General features: G+C 37.8%; 3 protein-coding genes across 3 annotated transcripts; 2 read left to right on the forward strand and 1 right to left on the reverse strand.

Moving 5' to 3' along the window:
• The first annotated feature begins 5679 nt into the window (after positions 1-5679).
• On the forward strand, positions 5680-14614 carry LOC113499914 (integrator complex subunit 7). The gene is made up of 17 exons (XM_026880518.1): positions 5680-5869; positions 5943-6357; positions 6482-6594; positions 6824-6957; positions 7084-7272; positions 7611-7762; positions 8136-8259; positions 8513-8712; positions 8978-9166; positions 9725-9855; positions 10386-10636; positions 11349-11497; positions 11743-11947; positions 12507-12730; positions 13174-13252; positions 13369-13563; positions 13930-14614. The coding sequence occupies exons 1-17, from the start codon at positions 5782-5784 to the stop codon at positions 13984-13986; spliced, it is 2895 nt and encodes a 964-aa protein (XP_026736319.1). The 5' UTR covers positions 5680-5781; the 3' UTR covers positions 13987-14614.
• Positions 14615-14996: 382 nt separating this feature from the next.
• On the forward strand, positions 14997-17722 carry LOC113499915 (leucine-rich repeat neuronal protein 3-like). Its single transcript, XM_026880519.1, has 2 exons — positions 14997-16208; positions 16792-17722. Exons 1-2 carry the CDS (start codon positions 15103-15105, stop codon positions 17051-17053), a joined length of 1368 nt encoding a protein of 455 aa, XP_026736320.1. The 5' UTR covers positions 14997-15102; the 3' UTR covers positions 17054-17722.
• Positions 17723-18755: 1033 nt separating this feature from the next.
• On the reverse strand, positions 18756-27269 carry LOC113500056 (vang-like protein 1). The gene is made up of 6 exons (XM_026880718.1): positions 27022-27269; positions 26714-26850; positions 24847-25818; positions 23186-23367; positions 22405-22517; positions 18756-22089 (listed from the first exon to the last, which is right to left on the reverse strand). Exons 2-6 carry the CDS (start codon positions 26797-26799, stop codon positions 21781-21783), a joined length of 1662 nt encoding a protein of 553 aa, XP_026736519.1. The 5' UTR covers positions 26800-26850; positions 27022-27269; the 3' UTR covers positions 18756-21780.
• Positions 27270-27314: the final 45 nt, after the last annotated feature.

The following is a 27314-nucleotide window of genomic DNA, read 5'->3' on the forward strand; positions in this document are numbered from 1 at the left end:
TGGAATATTTGCAATAGTTTTATCTCTTGATTATAATGAAATTATAAAGCTATCACGAAATCCTGACATCATTTTTCAACTCGTTAAACTTAAATGAAGATTTGGTTGTAAGCCCTACTTAGAGTTGATTTCTTCTATGAATTTATGATTACAATCTGTATGATACCTTGCATTCCTACGATTCCTCTTCGCTGGGCAATTGCCTCTTGCCAGCACAAAAAGGGTTATAATAGAAATTTTGATACTATACTCCCAAGTTTTGTGTCATTGTTTCCTTTATTTCCTTATACGTTATAATGCTTCGTCGCTTATTATTAAAAAAAAATCCAAAGGTGTCACTGGAAAGTGGGATTATTCCGAGATATTGATCTGAGCGGGATGAGCGTTGCCAAACATCGCCATTTGTACGCGACCACGACACAAAGGAGGATTACTTCACGATGTTTTGATTGCACCAGAGCCCGAACATGTGATATACATATTACAATCTTTAAAACATCCATCTACACCTGCATTCTAAACCTTAAAGTCCAAGACATAAGAGTGATTATACCAGCAATGATATTTCTGTGAAAATTGTCAGAGCGTAATGTTTTAACAACTCAACACTTCTGAGAAGATTATTTGAGATCTTTGTACCAAACTTGTATAGTATTTTGGCTACTTTGAGGTTTAAGACTTCGGAAACAGAGGGGCAGGCGATAAGAGTTTAACATGTGAATGGGACGCTTATTTTTTTGGACAGTAAAGCTTTAAGTGACATCAAGCAGATCTGAGTACGGTGTGTGGTGCGCATGAGTCAGTTTTACAGAATGCGGGATTGTAATCGTGTATTATAAGTATTAGTATTGATGAAAGACTCATAAGCTAGAACTTGTCAATCCTTGCATTGAAAGCTGGTTATTGCTTGTACTTCAACCTCAAATATGGTCAAAACCTTCTTGAAGAAATTATTTAGGTACTAGATTGTTAGTTGGGCGATACATTGAAACCTTTTAGATGTATATTATTAGGTATGTTCAAAATGACTCCTTATTCTATGAAATTGTTCCTTCAATTATTTAGCATTCAGCCTTATTTATTTCAATAGATGGGAAATACGAAGTTTTTTGCTACAGCATCAATCTAAACTCGTTTTTCAAATCATCGTGAGAGAAAACGTGTAGAACAATAACAGAGATTTGTCCAAAACGTAACGAATAATAACGTTGACAAAACTATGCAAAAGTCATGCGTATTGCGGACAATGGTAAGCCACAATGTTACCCTAAATCTTATCATTAAGGAGATAATCCTTCAACGAAAGTTGGCGATAATAGAGTATAATCCCCTGAACAATTGATTTGTATGACAACAGGACAGGAAGATGTCTCAAGGTGTGTTCTCGTTTTGCTACCGTTTTAAAATAGTTTGGGACTTTTTGTACTGAGAAAGTTTAGAATAATGGATGTTTTTTCTTCTTGTTTACGTCAACGAGTCATAAACTTTTATTTGTCTTTGTTTAATCGAGTAATCTTTATTGTTAATCGATTTTAATCTGACATTAGTTACTTCCTTAATTTAAAATATATTTATGAATCTATTAAAATACTAGGTACAAAATTTCACAATTGTAATTACTTTCGTAATGTGGTTTTTTTATTTTACTTAATAACGGGCTAGTTGGCCTATCCCGATAAAGACTGTTATTAAATAAATGACTACAAAATTTAAGTTCACGAAATACTATGTAGGTAGGATTCAAACCAAGCTAGATTTTTATTGATATTCAAGTTTTTTAAGTTAGTAAACCACAGACAGGACGACAACCACGCATTCTTCCTTCGACCAAGGAACCATTATTTTAGTCTCCACAGACACAACAACTCATACATGTCCAACAAAGAAAGCATAAAACTTTCCAAGAATGTCTTATGTAATACGGCAGGTTACAATGGCGAGGATCTACCACCACATGTCAAAGTAAGAATATTGCAAACGTAAGAGCGAGACGGTGCTCTACAAGGCGTAGAGCAGCATCCTACTCCCACACCTGCAATAATCCTTCATTAAGACAGGCTGGTAGGACGTAAACACGTAATCCTGCGACGTCCGGCATCGATTACTTTCGTGAGCAACACAATGAATAAGCCTCTTTCCAACAAAATATGTCAAAGCAATGCCTTACACAATCCGGAAGGATTAGCCCTAAGAATGGTTCGATAAGGTTTTAATTAAGCATTATACGTTTTTGCATAACGTCTGTGTTATCTGGAATCTGGTAATCGCGTGATAACTGATGATAAGGGTTCGAAGAATGCTATTCTGTTAAGCTTTAGAGATTTTGAGCAAAGATTTTTGATGATCTGAATGTGCTGATATTTTTGGAGTAATCCCTAGTAAGCGTTTGGGGAGAGGGAACATTAGCATTTAGAACCAAGATAACTTTACAAAGCTAGATACAAATAATTTTGATCGTTTAGTTACAATGAAAATAAATATTATCGATACAATAGATCGAAGAATCGAATAGCTAGATAGATAAGTTGAATTTAAACGTAATGAACCTCCAGTGTTTATATCAAGTATCTAGGTTCTATAAAAAGGAAACGTGTTCAAAATATTTAATGTCAAAGTAACTAGAATTGAATGGCTGTACGTATTGAGTTACACCGGTCTGTATCAGCTGTGCTAACAACACCTTAAAATAGTACGGCTGAACGTCATACTAAAATAGCCCTATCTTACATGAGAAAAACAATACTCTGTGCCTTTTGTTATTGGTATCAAATAAATAGAATAGATGTATTTGATTATGGCGGAAAAAAAGAAAAAGTGGCATACTCATTAACACGTAAGTCAGTAAAAAGGAGTTTAAAAAATATTGAGAGGAAAGCGTTTTAAAATATTGCAGAATAATAATGTATTTTCGAAATGCAGATGAAATAATTTACAATCACAATTTATTTAATAGAACAATATCCAATCGTTCTCTTTTAAGCTTGGCTTTGGTATTGATGGCAAATGACTAGACTAATAAAATCTGGATGCGCTAAAGGTAGAAAAAATGAATAACACTAACCAGCTTATTGCTGTAAACCAGACCCTGCAAAGAAATTGGAAAAGAAAAATGTCGGCCAATTATTTTGGAACAATGAGAAACGAAAAAAAAACGTTTAATATTGCCGAATAATCATATATTTTCGAATTGCAGAATAAATAATTTACAATCACACATTAGCAGATACCATTACCCAATTATTCCATTCATCTTCGGAGGTACTCGTAGTAAGAGTAAGGTGCCGCGTAAGTGTAGGCTGAGTAGGGGTAGTCGAAGTCATATCCGTATGTGCTGTAGGAGTAGGCGACTGGCGAGGCGTAGGCTACCGGGGCGCTGTAGGAGACAGGGTATTCCACTACCAATGGCTTGGCTGCGGCGAAAGCCAGGAGAGCGGCGAACAACACCTAGAGAAGAAGAATCATTTAAAATATGTGTTGTACGCTTCTTGGAGGGTACTTTTGAGTTATATTATAGTGATATGAAATTATTAATGTTGCTATTGGCGAAAGCGAATTGCTCTTTTTTGTGAAAACATCTTTTTCCGGTTATTTTCTCACAAAAAGCTTTAACGAATTTTCTCAAGCCAAGTCATCTGATAATCGATATTATTCGAAATATTTAAAAACCTGCTAATCAATGAAAAAATTTACTACAATTTAATTGTAAAAAATTGAAAAATGGAAAGACAAATCTCCTAACTTGGTCGCTTGGCTATGATGTTGAAAAATAAACGCACGTGATTAAAAATTAGATATTAAAGAAATGTACTTACAAATTGGAACATTTTGATGTAGGTATTGTAGATTGTTGACGAGTGAACAATAGATGCGATGACTGCACAATGATAAGTAATCGAGAACCAGCCTCTTATATATCGTAGTTTGAGGATAATTCTTAGACGCGGCAGTACGCGGGACTATGTGACCGGATAATAGCCGAAATATCCTCGTTTAAGGGTCAACGCTTCTGTATCATAAGTGATTAGAAATTAAAGTGAAATTATATTTAAGAAGATTCCTATAGTAGTAACCATGGGTCACTTTATGTTGAGTTAAAATGAAAACATCTCTATCAAGCTGTTTTCTTATTTTCTTTAATACCCAATTATAATACCCGAATTGTTTTTTCAAACATATTAATGTCAAAATGAATGATTAAATAATAATTTTCTGTATCAATCAGTTAATTTAGTCTATCGAGATCTAGTTAAGTACTGCTGGACATAGACCTCCAATAAGTTGCGACATAACATGCAAAATTTTTACTACATTTTCTCTCAAATATATTAAGTAGTTAGATATTTAATTAGTGACAACAGCGCCTTAAGACATTAAACATTTTAATCACGTGTTTGACGTAGTCCTTGCGCAGTGTCACCGGCGCATGCCGACGCGACGGCGGGAAAATCTAAATGGACCAAGGACTTCTAAATAGACAGCGAAGGTCTGGGCTACTACCAAATTCAACTGACAAGCAAGGAAAATACATACCTACGTGTAAATAATAAATAGATATCATTGATAACCCAATGCTCTGAACCAATCTGATTTACCTACCACAGGACATTTTCTTGAATAGTTTCAAAAGTAGAAGCCTCTTCATTTAGATGAAATCATCCCATTCTGATATGCAAGGAACGGCATGTTCTGTTACGTGTATAAACCACGTAAGTGGACAAGTGTACTACATTTTAGTTACGTTAGTTGGCAACCAAAAGTTACCAAGGCAATATACCCTCATAGCGAAACTCGAGCTGACATTATTAGCCTCCTATTTGGATAATTCGAGCAAACCCGAGCTCCGTTTAATAACAAATTACGTCTAACGAAGTGTCGTAACAAAACTCCGTCATTTCGTCCAACGATCCGCCATGATTAGTGAGTACCTTTCGCGCCATTTTCGCAGTAATGGCCGACATACACTCCCGTTACACGGAGTAATTACCGCCCTTTGAGAGCCGAGTCGAGAATTACTGTAAACACCGCTTTGTTCGTCGATAGTTACGTATCCCTGTTAGTTTTACTTTAATTGGATTGTTTTGGTGAGGTGTCGGATAGTGTTCGTGAATCGGGATTACCTATAAAGGCTTATTTAGGCACCTTTTAATGTTTTAACCTTATCAGATTTCAATACGGATTTTATGTTAACCATTGTATGTAATTGAAGAAATCACGGTTTCATAAAGAAATTTAATAAAATCGGGATTTTTACTTTTAGATACATTTTTTTATATTTTTAGTGAAAATTTGGAAAGTTAATATTTTCAAATCTTTAGTATGTTTTTCTAAAACTACTGAATCGACTTAGGTACTATTTGCTTTATCATGCAACTTGTTTGATAAAAAATCAGATAAACTAAAAAACTATTTTAAAAATAGACTTTTATGAACAGCTTTGTGCCAAGTAACGACATCTCTCGCGAAAGAACAAATACTAGGTAAAGTTTGTTTCTATGATTTGATACAAAGATGTCGCTGCCAAACGTTCTTCAACGTGGTTTTGGAAAATCATCTTTAATTTTTTGAATAAAAAATGTGCTTGAATGAAAAAATAATTATGCTTCCTTACTATTTTTATTGCATAAATCTCCAAAATATAAAGTAATTGCGATACGAACGTACGAACGACGGAACGAAACGCGATACGAACGTAAAAAGAAAAACGTCAACGACCAATACGTCAGATGTTGTGTTATTGCATTTTGTTAAATTATAAACAAACAAATTAAAACAGTTTTAACCATGATTGGTGTTCGATCAAGTAACTTTAACGACAGTTCTGGTGAGCCGGAACAGGACGCTAACTCAGCATTAACTGAACTAGATAAAGGTAAAACAAACTAACCTCTTTGGGAACACCAAGCTATTTTTACGTATTGCTAAAACCATTTTTACTATTCTAGGCCTCCGGTCAGGGAAAGTGGGTGAACAATGCGAGGCTATAGTCCGTTTCCCTCGTTTATTCGAAAAATATCCTTTTCCTATACTCATAAACTCATCATTCCTTAAATTGGCCGATGTGTTTCGTATGGGCAATAATTTCCTTCGCCTATGGGTGCTTCGAGTCTGCCAACAAAGCGAGAAGCATTTGGACAAGATTCTGAACGTAGATGAGTTCTTGAGAAGAGTGTTCAGTGTTCTACATTCAAATGATCCTGTGGCCCGGGCACTGGCCTTGCGGACTCTTGGTGCGGTGGCTGGCATTATACCGGAGCGTCAGAATGTGCATCACGCGATACGTAGAGGTCTCGACAGCCATGATAATGTTGAAGTTGATGCTGCTATATATGCTACAACACGATTTGCTGAACACTCCAAGTAAGTCAATCATTTTACCTTGTTATTCTTTTAAAATTTGCCATAATCAAATTACTGACAAATCCATATGCAATGTTGCCACAAAATAAAGGGATCTGTTATTATCTTTGATGTTCACTTGCAGTGCTTTTGCGGTAGCAATGTGCAACAAATTATGGGATATGGTCGATTGTGAAAGTACTGCTGCGGAGCGCAGAGCTAAACTTGTGAGGGCTCTCAGAACTGTGCATGGAGGAGGTAAGAATAACATAATCATAAAACATGAACATACTTTTTTTTAAATATCTTATGAAAGCAAATCCCAAACATAAGAAAGACACAGTCATTTTCGGAGGCTCTTTGGTAGTTTTATAATGTTAAAAATTCTATTTTAAACATATCAATATGTTTTAGAAAAGAATAGCAAGAAAATGGTCAGTTATTTTTATTTAAGTTGATTTACCCTTTTTTATGTTTATTTTAATAGCTGTAAGAGCTCAAGGTGTGTTGAAGTTACTCCGCTCCCTACTGGAACGGTTTCCATCCTCAAGTTCTGTGCGCGCTGCCATTACCGCACTGACGCACATCGCAGCCGACACTGTAGTGCATGTTCCTGATCAAGTAAGTCCAAAATATTAAAATTTGTGTATTTTTCCTTGGCCCATGCTCTTCTTGCTACTTTACTATCTTGTACCCCAGTATTCCTCAGTCCATTACAATACTTTATTATAATTCATTTTTCTCTAGGTGGAACTCCTACTGAGCATCGCTATGAACGACGCTCGCTCGTCTGTACGCCGCGCCGCTCTCCTAGGTCTGCGTAAGCTGGCTGAACATGCGGCGTTATGGCCCTCTACTTGTATCGAGAAGTTGGTGCGGGCCGCCACTGACAGCCAGGAGACTGAGCATACTATGCTCTGCTTGCAAGTCATGCAGGTCAGATCATCTAGAAATTACTCAAATTATAGGAAGTAGTGTGTATGCTTATTTGATATGATATTTATGTTGAAAGTGGACAAATCATAGTATTGGTTTTCTTTTGTTACTCATAAACGCATATGACGAGGATTATGTAATTAAATACAGGGTAAAGTTTGCAATAACAATAATTGTTATTTAAATTATTTGGTGGAACAATTTATTCGCGCTCGTCCATCGGGATCGTCCGATTAATTGCGGGCCCAACCGCAGTCCTTATTCCTAAGCTAATACAGCTGGGCTCGAGAGTCGATCTCATATAAATATTGCAAGTTGATGGTAGCTGCGTGTTGCAGAAGCTGGTGGCGTGTCCGGCGGTGTGCGCGGCGGCGGGCGGCGCGGGCGGCTGCGCGGCGCTGCGGCGCTACTGCTGCGAGGCCGCGCTCAGCGCCGACCTGGCGCGCGCCGCCACCGCCGCCATCGTGCTCACCAGGCTCATCGTGCACTGGTAGGTGGCACTGGTAGACCAGTTGGTCTAGTGGTTAGTGATTCTGACTGCTATGCCGGAGGTCGTGGGTTCGATTCCCACCCAGGACAAACGTTTGTGTGATGAGCACGAATTGTTCTGCTGTGTCTGGGTGTAAGTTATCTATATTATGCATGTTCTTAGAATATAAAAGTATGTTTATCTTGTAGTATTCATAATACAAGCTCTGCTTAATTTGAAACCAGATAGCGTTGTGTGAAAGTTGTGGAATATCTATTATTTATTTATTTCAGAACTTTAACCAATGAAAAGCCAAGTGCATCTGATTCATCACAAAAAAAAAGTTTCCAACAAAAAAATTCAAATATTTATCAATAATAACTTTTTCTTGTAGCTATGAAGAGTCTATTCCCGTGGAGGGAGCGGAATTGATGTTGGCCCTGGAAACACTAGTCACCGCGACAGGAGAAGATAACCCGAACAATATCAAACCTTTGAGAGTTGCGCTGCGCTGTTTGGTACGTGTACCTCAAAATCCCAAAAAAATATTTACTTGTCTGTAATAGTGAATTTCACCTATTATTTTTCTCCGAAATTATAACAAATATACTACGCGTCTACGTCAACAACTTATGTATAATCTCAAAACTATCCATAACTCAAGAAAAACTGTAGGAAGCCCCATCAAATATCAGTTCATTTGCTCATATATTGAATTCTATTCTCCCAAAAAATCCTACCAAAATACAATTGAATTTCCCATCGATACAGGTGCAACTAAGTCGCGCAGAAGCCAGCGTGTACGCAGGTCGTACAGCCTTAGTGGTGGCCCGCCAACTGCAGGCGGGGGGTAACATTGCGGCCCGCCGGGCCTTGCTAGAAGCCCTGGCTGCACTCGGCGGGGCCGCGCATCCGGCGCTACTGGCGCCCGCCATGCCCGCTCTGCACCATGCGAGAGAGCAGATGCAACGGTAATATACACCTTGTGAATATAGAAATAGGGTTCATTTTGGTTCTTTCATGGATATTGTTAGTACTTTTAGGCCCTGAATTACTAAACAGTTTTGAGTCAAAATCTATTTACCAGGAATTAAAATTATACTATACATTATTGTTATTGTGATTTTGGTGCCTGTAAAACTCCTGCAACAAGGACGTTTAATTTTCTAACATTAAAAAAATAAATTCTTGTGTTGCGAATCATGAAGTAATAAATAAAATCCACTTTCCATCCAGGTCCAACGCCGTAGAGAATCCCCCTGACGACGGCACAGCCCTGGTCCTGCTGTGCACGGTCCTGTTCCAGGAGCGCGCGGGCAAGGCCCTCACGCACAGCATCAGCCCCGCCTGGCAGGACACCATCCTGGCTACCGTCAGGCCCGCGGACGGCTGGGTGCGGTACCGGGTCGCTAGGGCGGCCTTGAGGTCAGTTATTACTGAAGTACTCAAATATGTAGGGGTAATGTCGCTTCTACACTTGCAATTGTTTATTTGTTAGGTTGAGCAATAAAATTGACCGTTCACATTGGCTGTGTTTATTGAACTAAATAAAATTACATGTTATAACGTAATCGTGCACGGACCGCGATGTCAGCAAAATTAGGTGTCGAGCTTGCTCGTACACAATAGATTTACATAATGAATAAGCTGCTAACTCTAAAAATTGTGTCTAGAAGTTTAAAAGATGATAATCGATCACAGATTAAGCTACACTTGATACGGTCAGTAAGTGGATGGGTGACCATCAATTTCATAAAGCGCTCGTCCGTGTTTCGGCAGACATGTTACATTGTGTGTCTCGGTCGTTATTTATAAATCTTTGACAGTCGTTACGGGTAGTTATTAGCTAGTAAAACTTTCAGCCTTTCTAAGATCGGGTTAGACTGGAGCTGGACCAAAACATAGTTGGGAAAAGGCTACATTAATGATGATGCTACTTCAACTTCATGTACACAAGCTACAAAAATATATGCCTCACTTTAGATACGGCCACCACAGCCTGGCCGCTACTATCCTGAAGCGCTTGTCCGAGGAGGCTCCCAGCGAGGCGGCCCAGAGGTGGCTCACTGCGCTGCATGGCGCTGCTGCTGCTGATGCGAGGCTAGAGGAAGAAGGTAAGTGGAGAACTGATACAGAAGGGTGTTGTATTAATGATCTTATTGTTTTAGCGTTGCAGTTGGATTTTGTTTGATAGTAATAATCCTTTACTATTTATTAAACTTACTTACTTATCCTTAATTAGTTTTTTTTTGGGTAAATGGCTCAGAACGATGATATTAGTGTGTGCAATTTTACAAGCTTGTGATAATATGTCAAGTGTAGTGTTTTGAGTGTAAAGTGTATTAAAATAAGTCATTTAAATGATTTATGATAATTCAATTGAACTTTTACTGGTTTTCGATATGTTGAACAAAAATATTGAAGACAAGATTTTTGTTTAATTTAATTACATAGTAAATTATAATTCTTTCTAGTGTTGTTTTAAAGCGCGCTTTACACTTGCGGCGCGAAAGGCCGCGAAAGCCGCGAAACGCGTGTTTAGATGGATTCGCGCCGCTCCCTGTTCGTTGCGGGGAACAGCGCGAATCGCGGCGTGAATTCTCAGCAAGAGTGTAGAGCGCGCTTAACATGTGACTTCACTCAGGCATCACGGGGCTGGAGGCGGCCAGCTCGGGCTGGGAGGTGTGCAGCGGCTGGGGCGGGGCGGGGGGCGCGGGCGGCGCGGGCGGCGCGGGCTGCGCGGCGGCGTGCGCGGGCTGCGGCGCGTGCTGGCCGCTGCCGGCCGCGTGGCTGCGCGCGCGCGCGCGGGCGCTGGCCGCGCTGGCCGCCGCGCACCACGCCGCGCGCGCGCTCTGCACGCAGCCGCCGCCCGCCATCGCGCACACGCACGCACAGGTCAGGGCCCTGCCATCCCACCGGCTAACAGGCCAACAAGGAAACGGATGTGTCGTCCTGCACGTCCCCCAACCTTTCGGAAAGAAGTCCAACAGGACATAGGCCGGCCAGAGTCGCGCTGAGCATGCACGAGCGATCCCGTGACTCTGGCTAAAGCAGTAGAAGGAGTCCGAGGTGTTTTTAGTCACTAGAAGTCCGACATATCCCCTCGCCGTGCCCTCGGCGTGGGTTGAATTTATTTGACTTTCACCCCGGACCAAAAAAATAAAGATGAGGACCCAAGAACTTATTCTACTTTTAATAAGAAAAAAGAGTTTATTTGCATTAGAAAGTTCTTAGTTAATACAATGTTTGAGATTAAAACCTCCTTGTGATTGCGATTGAAATCAGACCAAGATGATTTCAATGGTTTTCAATAAAATACACCAAACCTACTGCGATTAACAACTTATCAAGTCGATTCTTGGGTAGACAAGCTCGCTTTTCCTTAGTCTAGGTGTTTTATACATATCACTTAAATGTTGATGAACACCCTAGTGTCATAAGTATTAAATTCCCTAAAGCGGGAATCGTTTTTATAAAAGAAGTATCCTCAGAGTCCATTATTCCAAATAGGGGAATAATTAAAAGAAATTATATAATAGAACAACAAGATTAAACTGACTGATATATAACATCCAACACAATATACTCAAAGTGATATCCCCCGTAGTCTGCTCGCGACCCCACTCTAAAGGCGGGTGCGTTTGCCACGGCCATCCGCAAGGCGGCGCGCGCGGTCTCGGCCGTCGCCAACAAGTACGGCGCCATCGCAAGAACCGCCTTCCACGCTGACGACTCCACGCTAAGACATCTGCAAATGTATCCTTTTTATATTCTACAACAAAAGTACTGGAAAACTCCCTGGTACGATCAAATTACTAGAGTCTTTGGTTGAAATGAATGAAAACGAGGCAAAAAAAATTGTTTTAAGATTATTTAAAGTTAAGTTACATTTTAAGTACAATTTGCTGCTTAATTTGTGAAGAAAAAAAATTGGCCAAATTAGTTCTCGTGTTGTTCTATTTCCATAAATACGAATCAAACATTTCCTGAACGGACCCCAGTTCCCAGCACACATACGCCCAGCTCGCTCAGTTCCTGGACCGCATCACGTCCAGCACTCAGGAGCGGCCAGCTGATCTGGAGACCGTGGACCTCAAGCCCACTACGTTAGAGGAGATGATAGCGCTGTCCGCCAGCAAAGCTCTCACTGAGATATCTGCGAAACTGTTTGATAATCCCACTACTAATCCGGGGATTACGCATCGGGTAAGAATTACTTCTTAAAACTTAGTTTTGGTTTAGCTTTCTACTTTTTTTGTTTTATCGTGGAAGGACTCTTCCCGCTTTCATTAAATCCCGCTCATGTTCCTCGCCCTTTGCTCTTTGTATGTCGGGTTGCTCACGTGTTTTTATTAGGAGTACTCGACTAGTTTCGGACGCGGCGGCATCGCGAGTCGAATTGACTCGCGATTACGCCGTGTCAGCTCATGATTAAGGACTCCGGTTAGGTCCGAAACTCAACATTCAACAGTAAACATCCTTTAATAATGAATCAGTCTCACGATGATTATTGGGAACCATTGTCTGTTTTTCTATCCGAGGCGTTCTGTGCGAATGGACCTTTCTTTCGGAGCGAAATTATCAAATGTATTCTATCGTTAATTAAGAAAAGGGATTATCAGACTTAAATCTGTCCATCTTCCTACTTTGCCCTTTGTGTACCGAAACCGCGGTATCGTTTGGGTCCCTTGGTCTTTAATGTGCTCAACTGAGCTAGCTGACAAATGTTTGAGACGAAGGCTCCAATACCTTGCCACGTGTGCAGCACATGGACGCGGTGCTGGCGGCGGTGCGCGCGTGCGGGCGCGGCGCGCTGTGGCCGCGCGGCGTGTGCGCGGGGCGCGCGGGCGGCGCGCTGTGCCGCGTGTCGCTGTCGCCGGCGTGGCGGCTGGCGGGCGCCTCGCAGCCCGACCACGCCGCCACGCTGCCGCTCTCGCACCGCCTCGCGCTCAAGCTCGAGGGCGTCGTGCTGCCGCCCATCCCGCTCAGGTCACACGCTACACTTACACTAACAACCATTCTTACTTGATAATAATAATAAATATCAAAGAATTTTGTTATCGGGCAAATAACATCCCGAAATGTGAGATCTCCTACATAACCATTAACTTTAACTCTATAAAATAAAATTTGTCCACACGGATAGCTGAATGGTTGAGATCACCCACCAGACACTGTGCGCGACGTGTCACGGGTTCGATCCCCGCGTAGGACAAGTATTTGTGTGATCCAGGAATGCTTGTTCTGAGTCTGGACGTTTTTCTGCATGTGATTTGTATGAAACAAGGATTAAACTTACTGCGGGAGTCGTTGAAAAAAAAAAATTAGTATAGATAAATCCAATAATCATACAATTATTTCATCGTTAAACAAATAACAATATTATTCTTCCATTATGATGATTTTTACTGACTTAAAAATTTGATTAACAGTAAACGCCAGCGTCAACGTCAAGTTAAAGGCGTCCAGATCACAGTAACGGCTACTCCACATCCACGCACTAATGAAAAGGTACGTAATTTCATTACAATATGATTCACAAAGATTATGCCGACAAATCCTCGGACGCTACTACTGACCATATCCACATTAGATATGTATAACTACTGTCATCCATCCTTGCACAGACGGTGGAGCTCACCAACATCCCGCCGGTCCTGACCGCCGTGCAGACCGTGACCCCGGTCCGCGACTTCTTCTCAGCCCAGCAGTTGGTCAGTGTGAACACGCCCGGCCTGTACACGGTGGCAGTGGAGGCCGCCTTCGTGGATGAGAAGGCTCAGCTCTGGAACACTGGGCCCAGGACTGCTATTGTCATTAAGGTAATGATGGAAAAATATATGTTTGGTCTGGGATAAAATTAGCCCGGCTTTTCAGGAATAATCCCACTTTAATTTTGTACGAAAATATAAAATAGACTTTTAAATTGGTTCATTTTAACATAAATAACTGGATTTGCTAAGATTTTACCACGAAATGTGACAATAATAATTCACAATTCTCTTTCATTTTGTTAAAAAAGTTTTGATATAACAGTTGGTATATTCACTTAACAACACCAAAGTTGTTGTGGCTGAGAACCCTCTAGTTACTAAGAACACTGTGAACATCAATAAACACACGAATAGTTTTATTATTTCAATCAATTATCATCTTGGTAAAAAACTAATTAATTTAAAATCTCTCAGGCACACGAGGACCCCAGCGTAAAGGGCACAACGACAACAACGCGCGCAAGATTCTAGCACAGCTATCAATGAAAGGATGGCAACACTTCGAGATTCTAACGGACTTTATTTGAATCTCGATGAATATTCGCCACCTTTCATTGTGATAACGATAAACCTTTTGAATTTAATTCTTAATTATTTTGGCACTATAAGGTCAATAGTAAGTGTTAAGGAATAAGTATTTTAGTTTAGCACTATCCGTAGGTATATATCACTATTCGGTAAAAGATTTGACCGTTGCAAGTAAGTCGTAGTTAATCAGCTTATTTCAAATATAATATTTTCTTGATAAATCGTTTTTGAAACTTGTAAACAAAAATTTTGCTTTTGGTTAATATTGTTTTGGGAATATTACTGTTAGTTTAGTGGATAGTAACTCTGCCTGCTAAACCGGAGGTCGTGGGATCGATCTCACTCTAAACACATTTTTGGGATAAGCATAGATATTTGTTCTTTACTTATATGTGTATTAACTATCTAGTATCTATATAATATTATGTGTGTATTGAAAGATATATAAGCATGTTTGAAGTAAATTCAGCATAGTTTCTGACCGTGTGCGTATGTAAAAAATATATTACCATTAGGTCTATATTAAATCTCTCATACTGTAACTTCTGTAATAAATAAATTTAAAATTGCTTTACATTGTCTTAATAGTCCTTTACCTGCTTATTCCTATTTTTACAGTGTAAGTCGATTAATGCAAATATATAATGACACGGTAATTCGGTAAATTATAGAGTTATTATACCCTTTTAATAATAGTCGTGAGTATAAAGAACGTTTATAATATTCGGAAGTTTTGTTTACACGCCAGCGATAAGGACAAAGTAGGTCGATAACCTGAGGAAAAACAAATAAAATTATAACGAAATTATACCATTTAACTACATCGTATAAGACCAAACATAATTACATTCAATGTACAAAAAACAATTAATTCTCCTGCTGCTTTTACAAAACCCGCTGTGATATTTTTCTTTAAAGTATCGCCTGATAAATAACTAGGTATCTATTATACCTAATAACATAGCAAAGTGAAATGACCAACAAATAAGTGCCGATAAGAATTATCTAGCCGCGATATTCAGACTTATCGCACAGTACCTTACTCGGTGCGCGTGAAAAATGCTCGTACACATACTACTCCTCGCGTTTATAGCACAAGTGAAAACCACGTCGATTTGTGATCGGAAGTCGTGCGTGTGTTGGGTGAAAAATGTTCAGAACGAAGACTACCAAGGTGAAAATGTCCAGTGCTCGTACGTTGAGAAGGATATCCTCAAAGGTGACTACGAACTTCCCGATATAGTGAACTCACTGGATTTAGCCTCGAATAAAATAGAAACAGTGCACTCATCCCACCTGTTAGACTCAACAACTTTGATAGAGTTATTGTTGAATGATAACGCTATAACAAAAGTGGATGTCAACAGTTTCCAGTTACCTGAACTCAAGAGGTTAGATCTGAGTAACAATCAACTGGAATTAATAGATGAGGAAGTGTTCAGTAATATGAGGAAGTTGGAATATCTAAACCTGGCTAACAATAGATTCACAACGTTTACCAAAATGAATTTCCATCATTTGAGCAGTTTAAACGATATTGTTTTGGATAACAACAACATTGGGCCCAGTTTGAAAGACTCGAACCTGTTCGACAGAAGTGGTTCAGGGTTGACAAACAAGATCAAGAGTCTCAGCATCAGTGGGATTAACCTCAACACCGTCCCAGACAACTTCTTCGTTGATGCCTACGATATCAGTTCCCTGATTATCTCAAACAACAATATTACCAGTGTTTTCGAAATACCATTTACACTAAAACACCTAGATTTATCAGATAATCCTATAAAAGAAATATCTGCTGAAGACTTTACTGACTTAATAGCACTACAAGAGTTGAATTTGGACAATCTTCTTATAAAGGAAATTCCTGATTACATATTTGAACATTTACCTTCGTTGAGAAAACTTACTTTGGAACGAAATAACAATTTAGCTAATTTTAGTAAGTTAGCATTCGGTCGGGAAGTGTTGGACGATCCTGCTGAGTTTAAATTGGAGAGTCTTTCATTGAAAGGGTCAAGATTAACTCGACTGGACGAGGCCCTGGCTGTGCCTCTTGGAGAATTGACAGAGCTGGACTTGCAGGGCAACCCGTGGCGATGCGATTGTGACTTCGTTTGGGTGAAAACATTACAGCTATCTGATCAATATACACAGCATTTGAGGTAAGCCTATTTTGCGACTTAGAACATCTATACGACGTAATTCTATTATAATAACAATAAATAATAGTCTCAAGAAAACAAAAGATTGAGTTTCGCATAAAATCGTGTTGTTATTATCAGCTGACTCGAGTTATAGTCCCAGTGACCTTGTTATGTTACACGACAATGCAGCGCACCGCACCGGCTAGTTGACGATAGATTACAGTATAAAGCGGAGTCTGAGTCACGGCAACGCTTGTTAGCAGTTGTTATCTATCAAATACCTTTGTTTCAGTATAGAAATCGCATTTTAAGATAAGAATATAGTGTAAAAACAAAGACATAAACATTTTTCGATATATTACGTTAATATCTTTTTTGATTTTGCTCCTTATGATTGATTACTGATTTAAACAGAATAAACATGCTGGATTAGCTAGATATAAGCTCTCTATCAGATTTACTTTGTCCCAAGAGTCTTGACATCTGAAACTATTTATTGGAAGCAAAAACATTTCGAAACTTCCTCCCTGCCGGTGCCTATTTAGCTGAATCCAAAAGACAAAAAAAGTAACCGAAATTCTAATCAAATTTTAATTTTCAGATGCGATAAGCCAACGACGCTATTCAACGCGAAAATATTCGATCTAAAAGAGAAATACTTTACCTGCGAGAGCAGAAACCGCGGCTTTGAGATCGCCATAGTGGTGATATGTGCTACCTTAGGGTTTGTAGCCATATGGGTCTTCCTCTGCCTACCTACAAGAAAAACTGGATGTGGCCTCTTCAAGAACATGTACGGGCCTTCAACAGCGTACAGTATATTGCCTATGGCAGCCAGTTTTCATAACGACGTCGACAGATAAGTGGTAATCATGTGATCATTTTTGTTTTAGAGCCAAAAGACCTTACAGAAAACTTATGGAGAAAATTTGAATTTGATGTTTTCGTTCCTTGAGAAAGTTTAAGTGTTTTGTATTGTTTTTTTTTTGTTGTGCGTTACAAATACAAAACCTAAGTCAAAATTTGCCCTGAAGTGCCATACTGAATTCGTCAGTGTCAATGGGGATCTAGAGCCAAATATACATTTAAGACACCTATGAGTGGTTCTTATATACGATCGTTAGTCATTTGAATGCAAAACTGAGGTAAGAATGATATACAAAAAGCAAAGTCTTGAATCAATTATCGAACGATTTTGCAACTTTGATAACTCCTGTTTTACTTTCTCAATCTAGATGAATTGCTGAATTAAATAGTTCAATTCATATGCATATCGTATTCTACTGCCATTATAACTAGGCTGTAGTCTTAATACCTTAGACTTGCAGAATGAAAGCAAAAGACCGCATTACACAGAAAGCAGTTGTGCTTCTCTTTCACACCTACTACAGTCTTAGTTTGAGTGGCCTGAAAGCCAAACTGTATACTAAAGTTTTTTTATACAAAACTGGCTTGTGATTTTCTTATAATGTGTGATATTTAGCAATAAAAATAGATAGGTATAAGCGTATTGTGATAAATTTGTTACTTTATATTTTTGTTTCATTTTAAACTTCCTGTCGATCCTTCCTGTAACATCCTTACTAATATTATAAATGTGAAAGTAACTTTGTCCGTCTGTCTGTCTGTTACGCTTTCACGTCTAAACCACTAAACTGTTTTTAATGAAATTTGATACAGAGATAGACTTGACCTTGAGAAAGAACATAGGATAGTTTTTATCCCGGACTTTTGAAGAATTCTCTTGGAAACGCGATATAACCGACCTTGACGCGAGCGAAGCCGCGGGCGAAAAGCTAGTGAAACTAGTAACTGTAAACACCATTTACGTTACATTCATACTTCAAAACTTGCGTACCCCTACTTTTTAAGCCCAGTCGAAAATAATAAATTGCAACATTGTAGAAATAAATCCCGCAAATTATATTTGGGAAAGGTAAGATTAGGATTCTAATAGTAACATCAGATCCTTTTCATTCTATCATTATACCAACATGACTGTTATAAACTTTATCTAAATCCGTAAGCATGGCTTATTAGTACTACCTAACCTCCACGCCAAATTTGATCTAGCGAAGGTATAAAATACCAAATGAATTATCTTTTTATTCGTTTATTAACGAAGAAGATTTCCGTGATAGTTCCTGAATGTATCAATTACATATCAACTACAGACGAAGCATGAAACTGAACATACACGCTAATCTTTTGTTTTTCAGATAAAAGCTTTTAATCTGTATCAGTTATAAACGATGAGTGTCTTGTTCCATTTCCACCAGCCTGTAGTCATGCCTGACCTAATGTATTTATCACCTGATAAATGACGAAACAACGCGTTTACAAGCAAATTGTTTTGTAATGACAAGTGTATTATGATAAGGTATCAGCAAATCGTATTTACGGTTATTTATTTATACAGGCTTTAGAATCCTGGTATTGGATACATTTGCAATTACTTTTTTTAATAGTTTTTTGTTAAAAGTTAAAATTTAGTCGAGTCATTAAAAAGATGTGGGTTTTTTTTTAAAGTCGTATTAAAGAAGTTCTGAAATAAAAAAACACAAGTACAAAATCCACTTTATAATATTTGAAAATACAAAAGTGTACAAATTGTTTTATAACGATTACGATATTGTGCATAATTACATCTATAGGCAATACTTTGTGCTTATTTGAGTTTTTCATCGACATCTGGCATCGATAAAAATAGCCTTTGATTCATTATAAGGAAAATGTTCATGGCCAGCACTATAATATAAATAGCAAAACCTCTTTTATTCAGTACCAATTTATACTTTTATTGGATATATACTTTGTTGATAGAATATTTAAATACATTTTCGAGTCATTAAAATTGAATGGATCTTTCCATTTTTTTATCGTGGCGGTGAAATTTATATACAGCTGACCATTAACACACTCCAAAACTAACATTCATACCTCACACTTCAATTTACAAATAAACATATAAACAATAATATCGTTTAAAAATGTCACTATTATACTAGAATATTATATCAAAAACTTCATTAACTAAATTATTCTTAATCTAAGCAGGCACAAGCATTTTACAAAAGGCTGCGATTTGAGCATTGGGTTTCACGGCTGCTTAGTCGTGGTAAGTAATCTCATTATAATCGATTAATGAATCGATTTGTTAAGAAATACATTAGGGTCAGTATTGTTTTGACAGTAAAAAATTGAACTTCTAAGATAAGTTCAATTTTTCAGCACTTTCACTTTTCATTTTATTTCTGTAGAAGCAAAGTATAATTGCTTCTACAAAGGTTTCATTTTTTAGTTAAACAAATTGTCAAAATTCGACCCTATTTAACATTTTCTTAAAAAAAACCGCTTAAAAGCTGCCACGATTACATCTCGTGCCAAATGAATATAAACCTTACGATATGTTACAATTAGCTACACATTCCAAGCGCTCTTTGGTCAAATCAGCAACTCACACATTCATAATTGTCCTAAGCACAACCTCATTCACATGCGTCTTGTAAAAGTTACAAAGTTTTATAAAAACCAGTCTGACATTTTAAATATAAATTGGAAATATTCTGAAATGCATGTTTCTATAATAAGTATAAAATGTGATATCAAGCGCGTTCACTTTTATGTAAAACAATAAACGTTATAAAATATATCACTTATTAAATAACCTACATTTAAATAGCTGCCTTATGTTCTAGTACATAATAAATATAATCCTATGATATGGTATAATTAAAATTACTTTTATACAATGTTCGAGATTCACTGGGTTTAAGGCGAATTTACACGAAGCATATAGACGTACATCATACACATGACGTCTCTAAATGGCAGATTGTTGTAGCTATAAGTGTAGGCAGCATTTCGTGTTGATAGGAAAGAGGTAGTCTTTTAAATCTGTATAGTTTCATGCCTCTACGATATCAAAGAAGAAGTTTAATTACCATGTATAAAACTGTATCAATACCCACCTTTACATCCTACATGCATTATGTAGACACACCTTAACTATTTACCTATATATGTAAAATTTGTGCTTATTACAATCTCAAAATATGACACAATGTACAAAATAATACTACACTAAATATAAAAGTAAATGCGGTCTAGTCTTTTACAAATTTCAATTGTCTTTTTTCTTATACTACTTGAGATTCAATTAATTTCAGTGTTCATTAAGATGCTATGTAAGTCTTTTTGTGCAGTCAACATAAGATACATGTAACAACAGGCGCTTGTAATTATAATAATAATTTGTTCTTATTTTAGAAAACAATAAAAAATAAGTTTGAGACAAGGGCCCATTTTGATTGATTTAATTCCAAATGATTAATATATAAGTACCAAAATTAAGTTTTCATAATATTTTTTTACGTATTTTTTAAACACAAATATATTATGCGTGCACAATTGGCATCACACTTATTTTGCATCTTTAACTTATAATTGTGACTAAACATTCACTATAACAATCATGACAAGAAAGAAAACAAACTTTATGGTGTTTAGCCATAGACAAAGTTTTGTCGTCATGTTGATATTAAGGCACGTTTAGTTCAAAATTCAAAACACCAATCAAGACCAATAAAATTCATCAAAACAGATTTAAATAAAAAAAAAGGTACGCATACGCCATGAATGTTGCAATAACAAAATAATTATTTCTTTAAAAAAAAATCTTAAGCCTAAATACTTTTAAGGCCGGGTTCATAAATAAATAATATGCTTGTATCCCAAGCGTGGTATGCTCAAAGGCTGTACAAAAAATCATTTCCAAATTATCTAGAAGTTTTGCCTAGTCCCTAATGTTAAACTTTAGAAATTAATTTTTATTTATAAATTATTATACATAAGAGATTTTGCGATGAAAATTTTAATATCCAGGATTTATAATCATCACTTTTGTATTTCTTACGAATTTCGATTCATACAACATGTTGCTACTAAATCTTATTTTAAAAATTGGTAAGAAATTTTATGGTTACAAATTTTGAGTATTTTTCAACTAAAAATGTCGGTTAAGTTCCGATATTATATAAGCAAATGAACAGAAGTTCAGTTTTCTCATAAATAAGAGTTAATAATAACAATACTGTAAATTTGAATAACTGTCGGATATTTATACTATTGATAGGTTAAAATGTTTTATAATTTACATTACAGTAGATGCCTTTAAATAAACTTTGTACAGATTTATATATTCGTTTAACAATCAACGATCGATAAGCAAGCCTTCATAACATATATTCGGCATTAAAACCATAATTTTAATGGCAACACTTATAACTGACTACGTGTAAGCTTTAGAGCAAATTGGTCACCGGCGACCGACAAAAACAGATTTCATTTATAATCTGCTTGCTTTTCTTTAAATTTGTCTCATTTTTAACTAAAGACGGTTGAAGTGTCTGTATATTGTCACTTTTCGAACACACTTTTAAATTAAATACCTTTCTTTAAAAACGCGACATTCCTTATATTTCATGTTCATACAACTTACAAAAATCTGAACTTCTGTTCATTACTTAACCTAAAAATACTCCGTATGTCATACAAGCCTGAAATCATCTCGGCTACAAAACTCCTCCTGTCAGACAGACGTCTCAGAATTCAGCCTTAAAATGAACCTGTTGCTCTTGGGGTCAACGACCTCCTCGGACAGACTGAATTTGGGCAGTTGTTTGATGGTACAAATTAGGGAGATATCACCTTGTCTCAGCTGGAACTCGACGTTGTCAGCCAGCGGTCTGGCCAGCAGCTCGTCGGAGATAAGGGACCAGCGCTGAACGGGTCTGGTCTCCTGGTCTGCTGACAGCACTGGACCCTCGACGAGGAATGGCTCCAGGAAGGCCCGGGGGGATGCGTCTTGTGAGAGGCAGCGCGCTAGGTGGGCAAGCACCTGGAAGATAATAGTCACATTGTGAAAATACGCATGATTACATGCGTAGATATTACATAAGTCTCTTTTCATACATTTTTTATTATCACGTCATTTTTTTCTGCAGTAACAGTAAGGCGTTCCAAAGCTCTTAAACGCTTTATGACATAAAATAAAAACAACTTAGAAATTCATGAATGGCAATCAATTAGCGCACAAATATTTTTTTCAGATTAAGATGAGATGATAAAAAGGACATTCTATGGTTGGTATAACTCTATGTGGAATATGTAGAATATGTAATGTGAATATGTAGTTTCAGTATACTATACATACGGAATCCGCAGAGTGTCGGGGTTGCTGGCGGGTGGCGCGCAGGTACTTCTGCAGCGCGCGAGCCAGCGACGGAAACACTGCCTGCGCGGCCTCGCGGGGGCCTAGGGCACCGCCTGGGGCGACATGCAGATAATACATAATTAGGATAGATATATAGTTCTATGTTCGATGTTCGATGTATCTTCTAGATATATAGTTGCCTAATATGCATAATATGAAAAAAATGCTCATCAAAAACCTATAAGCACAAAACTTCGTTTGAATAATCTATACTAATATAAGAGTTTGTTTGTTTGTTTGAACGCGCTAATCTCAGGAACTACTGGTCCAAATTGAAAAAATATTTTTGTGTTGAATAGACCATTAATCCAGGAAGGCTTCAGGCTATAAACCATCACGCTGCGACTAATAGGAGCGAAGATAGGTACAATGGCAGGTATAAATCATAACTTATATCTTCTACCCACGGGAACGCAGTCGCGGGCAACAGCTAGTTAATTTCATAAAAACAAACATAGCCGCCAAAAACTCCATTCGACATACGTGACCGATTACGGGGCTTAGTAAGTGCATTACAAAGAGGTGGAAATAAATAACCCTTGAAACTCATCATCGGGCTAGCCTTTTCCCAACTATATTGGGGTCGCCTCCCGTCTAACCGAATTCAACTAAGTACCAGGTGTTTTACAAGGACCAACTGATTTAAATTTACTCTTGAAACTCTCTGAAGGAGAATATTCCAATAATCAATACATCAAACCTGCTAAGGCTTAATGCTTACCGTTGGTGGCCACGCGCACCCTCCGCACATGCGCGAAGGCGTCCTCGGCGGCGCTGAGCAGTCGCGCGCGACGCTTGCGCACGCGCCGCTCGCGCTCCGCCTCCTCGTAGTAGCGCTCGTTGTGAGCAGAGCCCGAGTCCCGACGACGGGTACTGCCGCCGCCCATCGAGCCTGTTGTGGACCTAAAAGTAATTTATAATAAAAATAATGAAAATAACCGAATGATTCCCAAATTGAAATACCATATACGCTGAACTGGATGTTTCTTAAAAAATAACTGCTTCCTTTGGTATTATTTTAAGCTGTGAGCATAGTTAAGATTCCCAACAGGTGTCACTAATTTGATGGACATTATTTTCTCCGACGAACTATCACTTTAAAATGTTCTTAGCAAAAAGATATCAATGTTCCAATATCATCAAGATAATAGTAGCGATCGCCGATCCAACCAGTATCAGAGGACGTTTTTAAAATCGCACTGTAACCTGATAAGCGTAACTCGTAGCTAGTTTCAAGTCAATGAAATTACTAACGACTCAATAGAAAGAACTTGAGGGTTCCGCGTCTCAGAGCAGTAGAAAGTATGCTTAAATAATTACATCTATCACAAATGAATTTACGATACAAAATTGTAAATCATTCATGCGAAATGTATAATCAATTAATTGGGCGATTTTATCTGCTATGGCGGACAGCATTCGAGTATTTAATTTTGCACGACACAAAATAAACATAAACAGCCGTCGTGCTCTAACTTTTAAGATGGAAAGTAGTAAGACTGGAGCATGCAGATATGCTCCAGTCTCAGTATCTTATAAGCTATCAGGCTATCCGTCTAGTGAACATCATTTGTAAATGCCCTAGCTGATCGAATCGCACTAACATCAAAATAACAATCTAAGTCTCACATGTCATGATATACCTAACAGAATACTAAGGCGTTTTTATCCGAGTCGTCCGACTAGCTTCGTACCCAACTGGAGTCCTTTACTTTTTCGTACTCGTTGTTTCATTTTTACATGAAACAACGGGTGAAGATAATATATTAAAAAGTATGAATCGTCTTCAAGAAAGTTACGATAATAATATATTATGTGTATGCTTAAAACGTAAAAAAAGGCCTAAACAAGGGAAACAATGAAAATAAAATGTATTTTTACCACCCAGAAGACGACGAAGAAGATGGTTAGTCAAAACATCAGTCAGGTTTTATAGTAGCCAATATTATTACTACAAATTAAAACTTGATAACATCTTGGAAGTTATGCAATAAAATTCTTAACTTCCAGTAAGCAATCCGATTTGCTCCATACGATTCGTCGCGGTTTTTTAATGGGCTTTACTGCGGGAAATGAATTATACCATGACAGAACTATTTATAAACAGCGATTAATATCAAAATGGCTTAATAACTGTTTGATAGGAAACACTCAACTCAATAACTCAGAAAATGACTGCAACTGAATGATGCAAGGTTCATCGAAATAGTTCTTAGTAGTCACAATTTTATAGGATTAAATTACTTTGCATACAGTAGGTATAACAAAAGTACAATGAGCTGGGTGAAGACTTAGCAGAGTTATTTCGTTAAAAACACTTTTAGAGTAATTAACAGAGAGCCTTGAGAATCTCGGAAGATAAATATAATGTCAGTAACTCACCGAGCCTGTCCAGGCGTCGCATTGGTCGAGCCATCCACTTCATAAAACTTTATACTAGACTGGGCTTTCCTCTGAGACTTAGATATAGGAATCTTCTCCAAATACGGGTTGTATATCGGGAACTCCGTGTAATACTTCTGTAACACCCACACAGCAGCTCTCTGTATGCTTAATTGCCCAATGGCATAAGACCTGCTTTCACCATCTGGACTCCTTACAATCTTAATATAATATACAGGCTCTAGATGCCTAATCTCCATTAAAATAACAGCTATATAATGTATAAATAATAAAGTATCAGCGAAACTTGATACATATGATACTAGTGCATTGTAATCCATAGCTTCCTCGCCTACTGCAAGTGCCTTTGTTGCCTCAGTGATTTGCACTATGTAGAACAACCAATACGAAAATATACAAACGGCTAGGATTACTAAAGTCATTGCTCTAAATACAAATATTCTGGGCAAGATGGCATTTCTTGGTCTTAAAAACACTGCCCAAACTCCAATGGCAAGTAACACAAGCTTGAATGCCAGTGAGAGTAGGATCCCTTTACACTCTGCTGTGCAGGACAACAGCTGTATCCTCTGACTGGGCTGTATGGCTATATTATCTGACAATCCTGGGAAGAAGCCGATCTTGGGTAACACTACCATTGCTAGCGGACTGACAAAAGCTACAAAGGACAGTCCTAAAGCTATTGTTGTCCCAAAGTATCTTGTACACACAAATCCAATCCCATTATCTGATTCCATGGGCCAGTTGCCGACATCCTCCATAGACTGGGAACCTTCAGAAGTGTTTCCTGTGACAGCTGTAGTGTTCTCTCCCCAGTTCTCATCCTGGGGTAAGATCTGGACTTCAATGACCTCTTGTCCATCCCTTCCAATCTCTGGGTTGATATTTACACTAGTCTGGAATGGTGCCATTGTGTTATCACTGGATTCTTTTCTTTGTGACTTGTTGCTCCTATAAAGAGAAAACTTCAATCAAGAATCATATAAACACCAACATTACAAACATTACGCTAAATCAATATTAATTCAAACTTAATATAGAATAAGCATGAATTCCAAGGAAGGACATAACTTTTTAACAAAATGACCAACATGGGATGGGAAATGTTTGTTTTATTTTAAGAATACAAAAGATTAGTGAAAGACAAGTATTTTTTTAAATATAACATAACTAATCTCAATTTTCATGTAACCTAAGAATAATTCCTATCTAAAGAGATAGGAATTATTTTTATTCCAAGTTTGACCTTATTAAATTTTAAAGGATCTATATTTTACCATTGTTTATTACTCCATGCTTAATTTACAATTAGCACACCAATACTCTTTCTCATATATTCTTGTAAAGGTAAAAGTGCCTCAAACAAGTTTTACTACTTTTGCTCTTTTCTTCCTATTATAAATTGAGGAATACTTCTTATCCCTAAGAGAGGATGTGTACATAATAAATACTAACAAGATTAAATACAAACTAGTTGTTTTGAGTTAAAGCAATTTACATAGACATGTCATGCATACAGTATGCAGGTGGATAATCCAAAAACAGTATTAGAATATTAATGAGGCCTGCTTTGTTAATCCGGGTACAAACAACACTTCTCTATGACCTTACAAGTAAAATGTTGAACCTTGAGGTTTGGGAAAGCACGCTCTTTATAGCAGTGTCAGTAATTTTGTTGTAGACCTATAATTATCTGATCTTATCATAGTACACATCTATCAACATTTTTCTATAGTATAGTCGAATTGGAAATTCCCAAGACAGGTCCTGGGAATTTCCCACTTTCTTCGAAGCAGGTCAATTATAAAATAGCTAGAATAGGGCACGGTGTGTGAGCCAAACTAACCGGGTGCTCCGATGCGTGTGCTGCCGGTGCCTCGAGCTTCGTCGCGACCGGCCGCTCAACTCAGACCTCACAGACTCCGTTTCCATTGTACAGCCTCCACTCCCTCGCCCTACCCATCAGCACTGCACCAGAAACGCCTGCACCAACACACAACAATGTAATTACCAAAACTACGAGCAATTAAAATGCTTCACGGGATGTGAACACGATGGGAAACAAATTATCACATAAAACTCAGTTCGCCACACATGTAGTATATTCCATCACTCTGTCAACTAAGTTAGATTTATATTTTAACTGAAAAATACCTTTGCATTATAAAGAAAAACAGGAATATTCTTATTAGAGCGTCCGTCTTGAATGTCGATCAAACGGATTCATTTTGTACTAATCAGTAAAACTAAAAATGCTTTGTACAGTAATCAAACATAGGAAGTCTCTTTCTCTCCCATGATGTTCATTAGAGAGCTATCCTACTCGTGTCGCTTCAAACGGTCTTCGTAATTTATTAGCACAGCATTTTATTAGTTTCGTTCGGAAACTAGTCTACCATGGAATTTGTACGGTTTATAATTATGTGTCTCGAACTTTAAGAATTTAA

Source organism: Trichoplusia ni, chromosome 13, assembly GCF_003590095.1.
Source record: "Trichoplusia ni isolate ovarian cell line Hi5 chromosome 13, tn1, whole genome shotgun sequence".
In the NCBI taxonomy this organism is placed as follows: domain Eukaryota; kingdom Metazoa; phylum Arthropoda; class Insecta; order Lepidoptera; family Noctuidae; genus Trichoplusia; species Trichoplusia ni.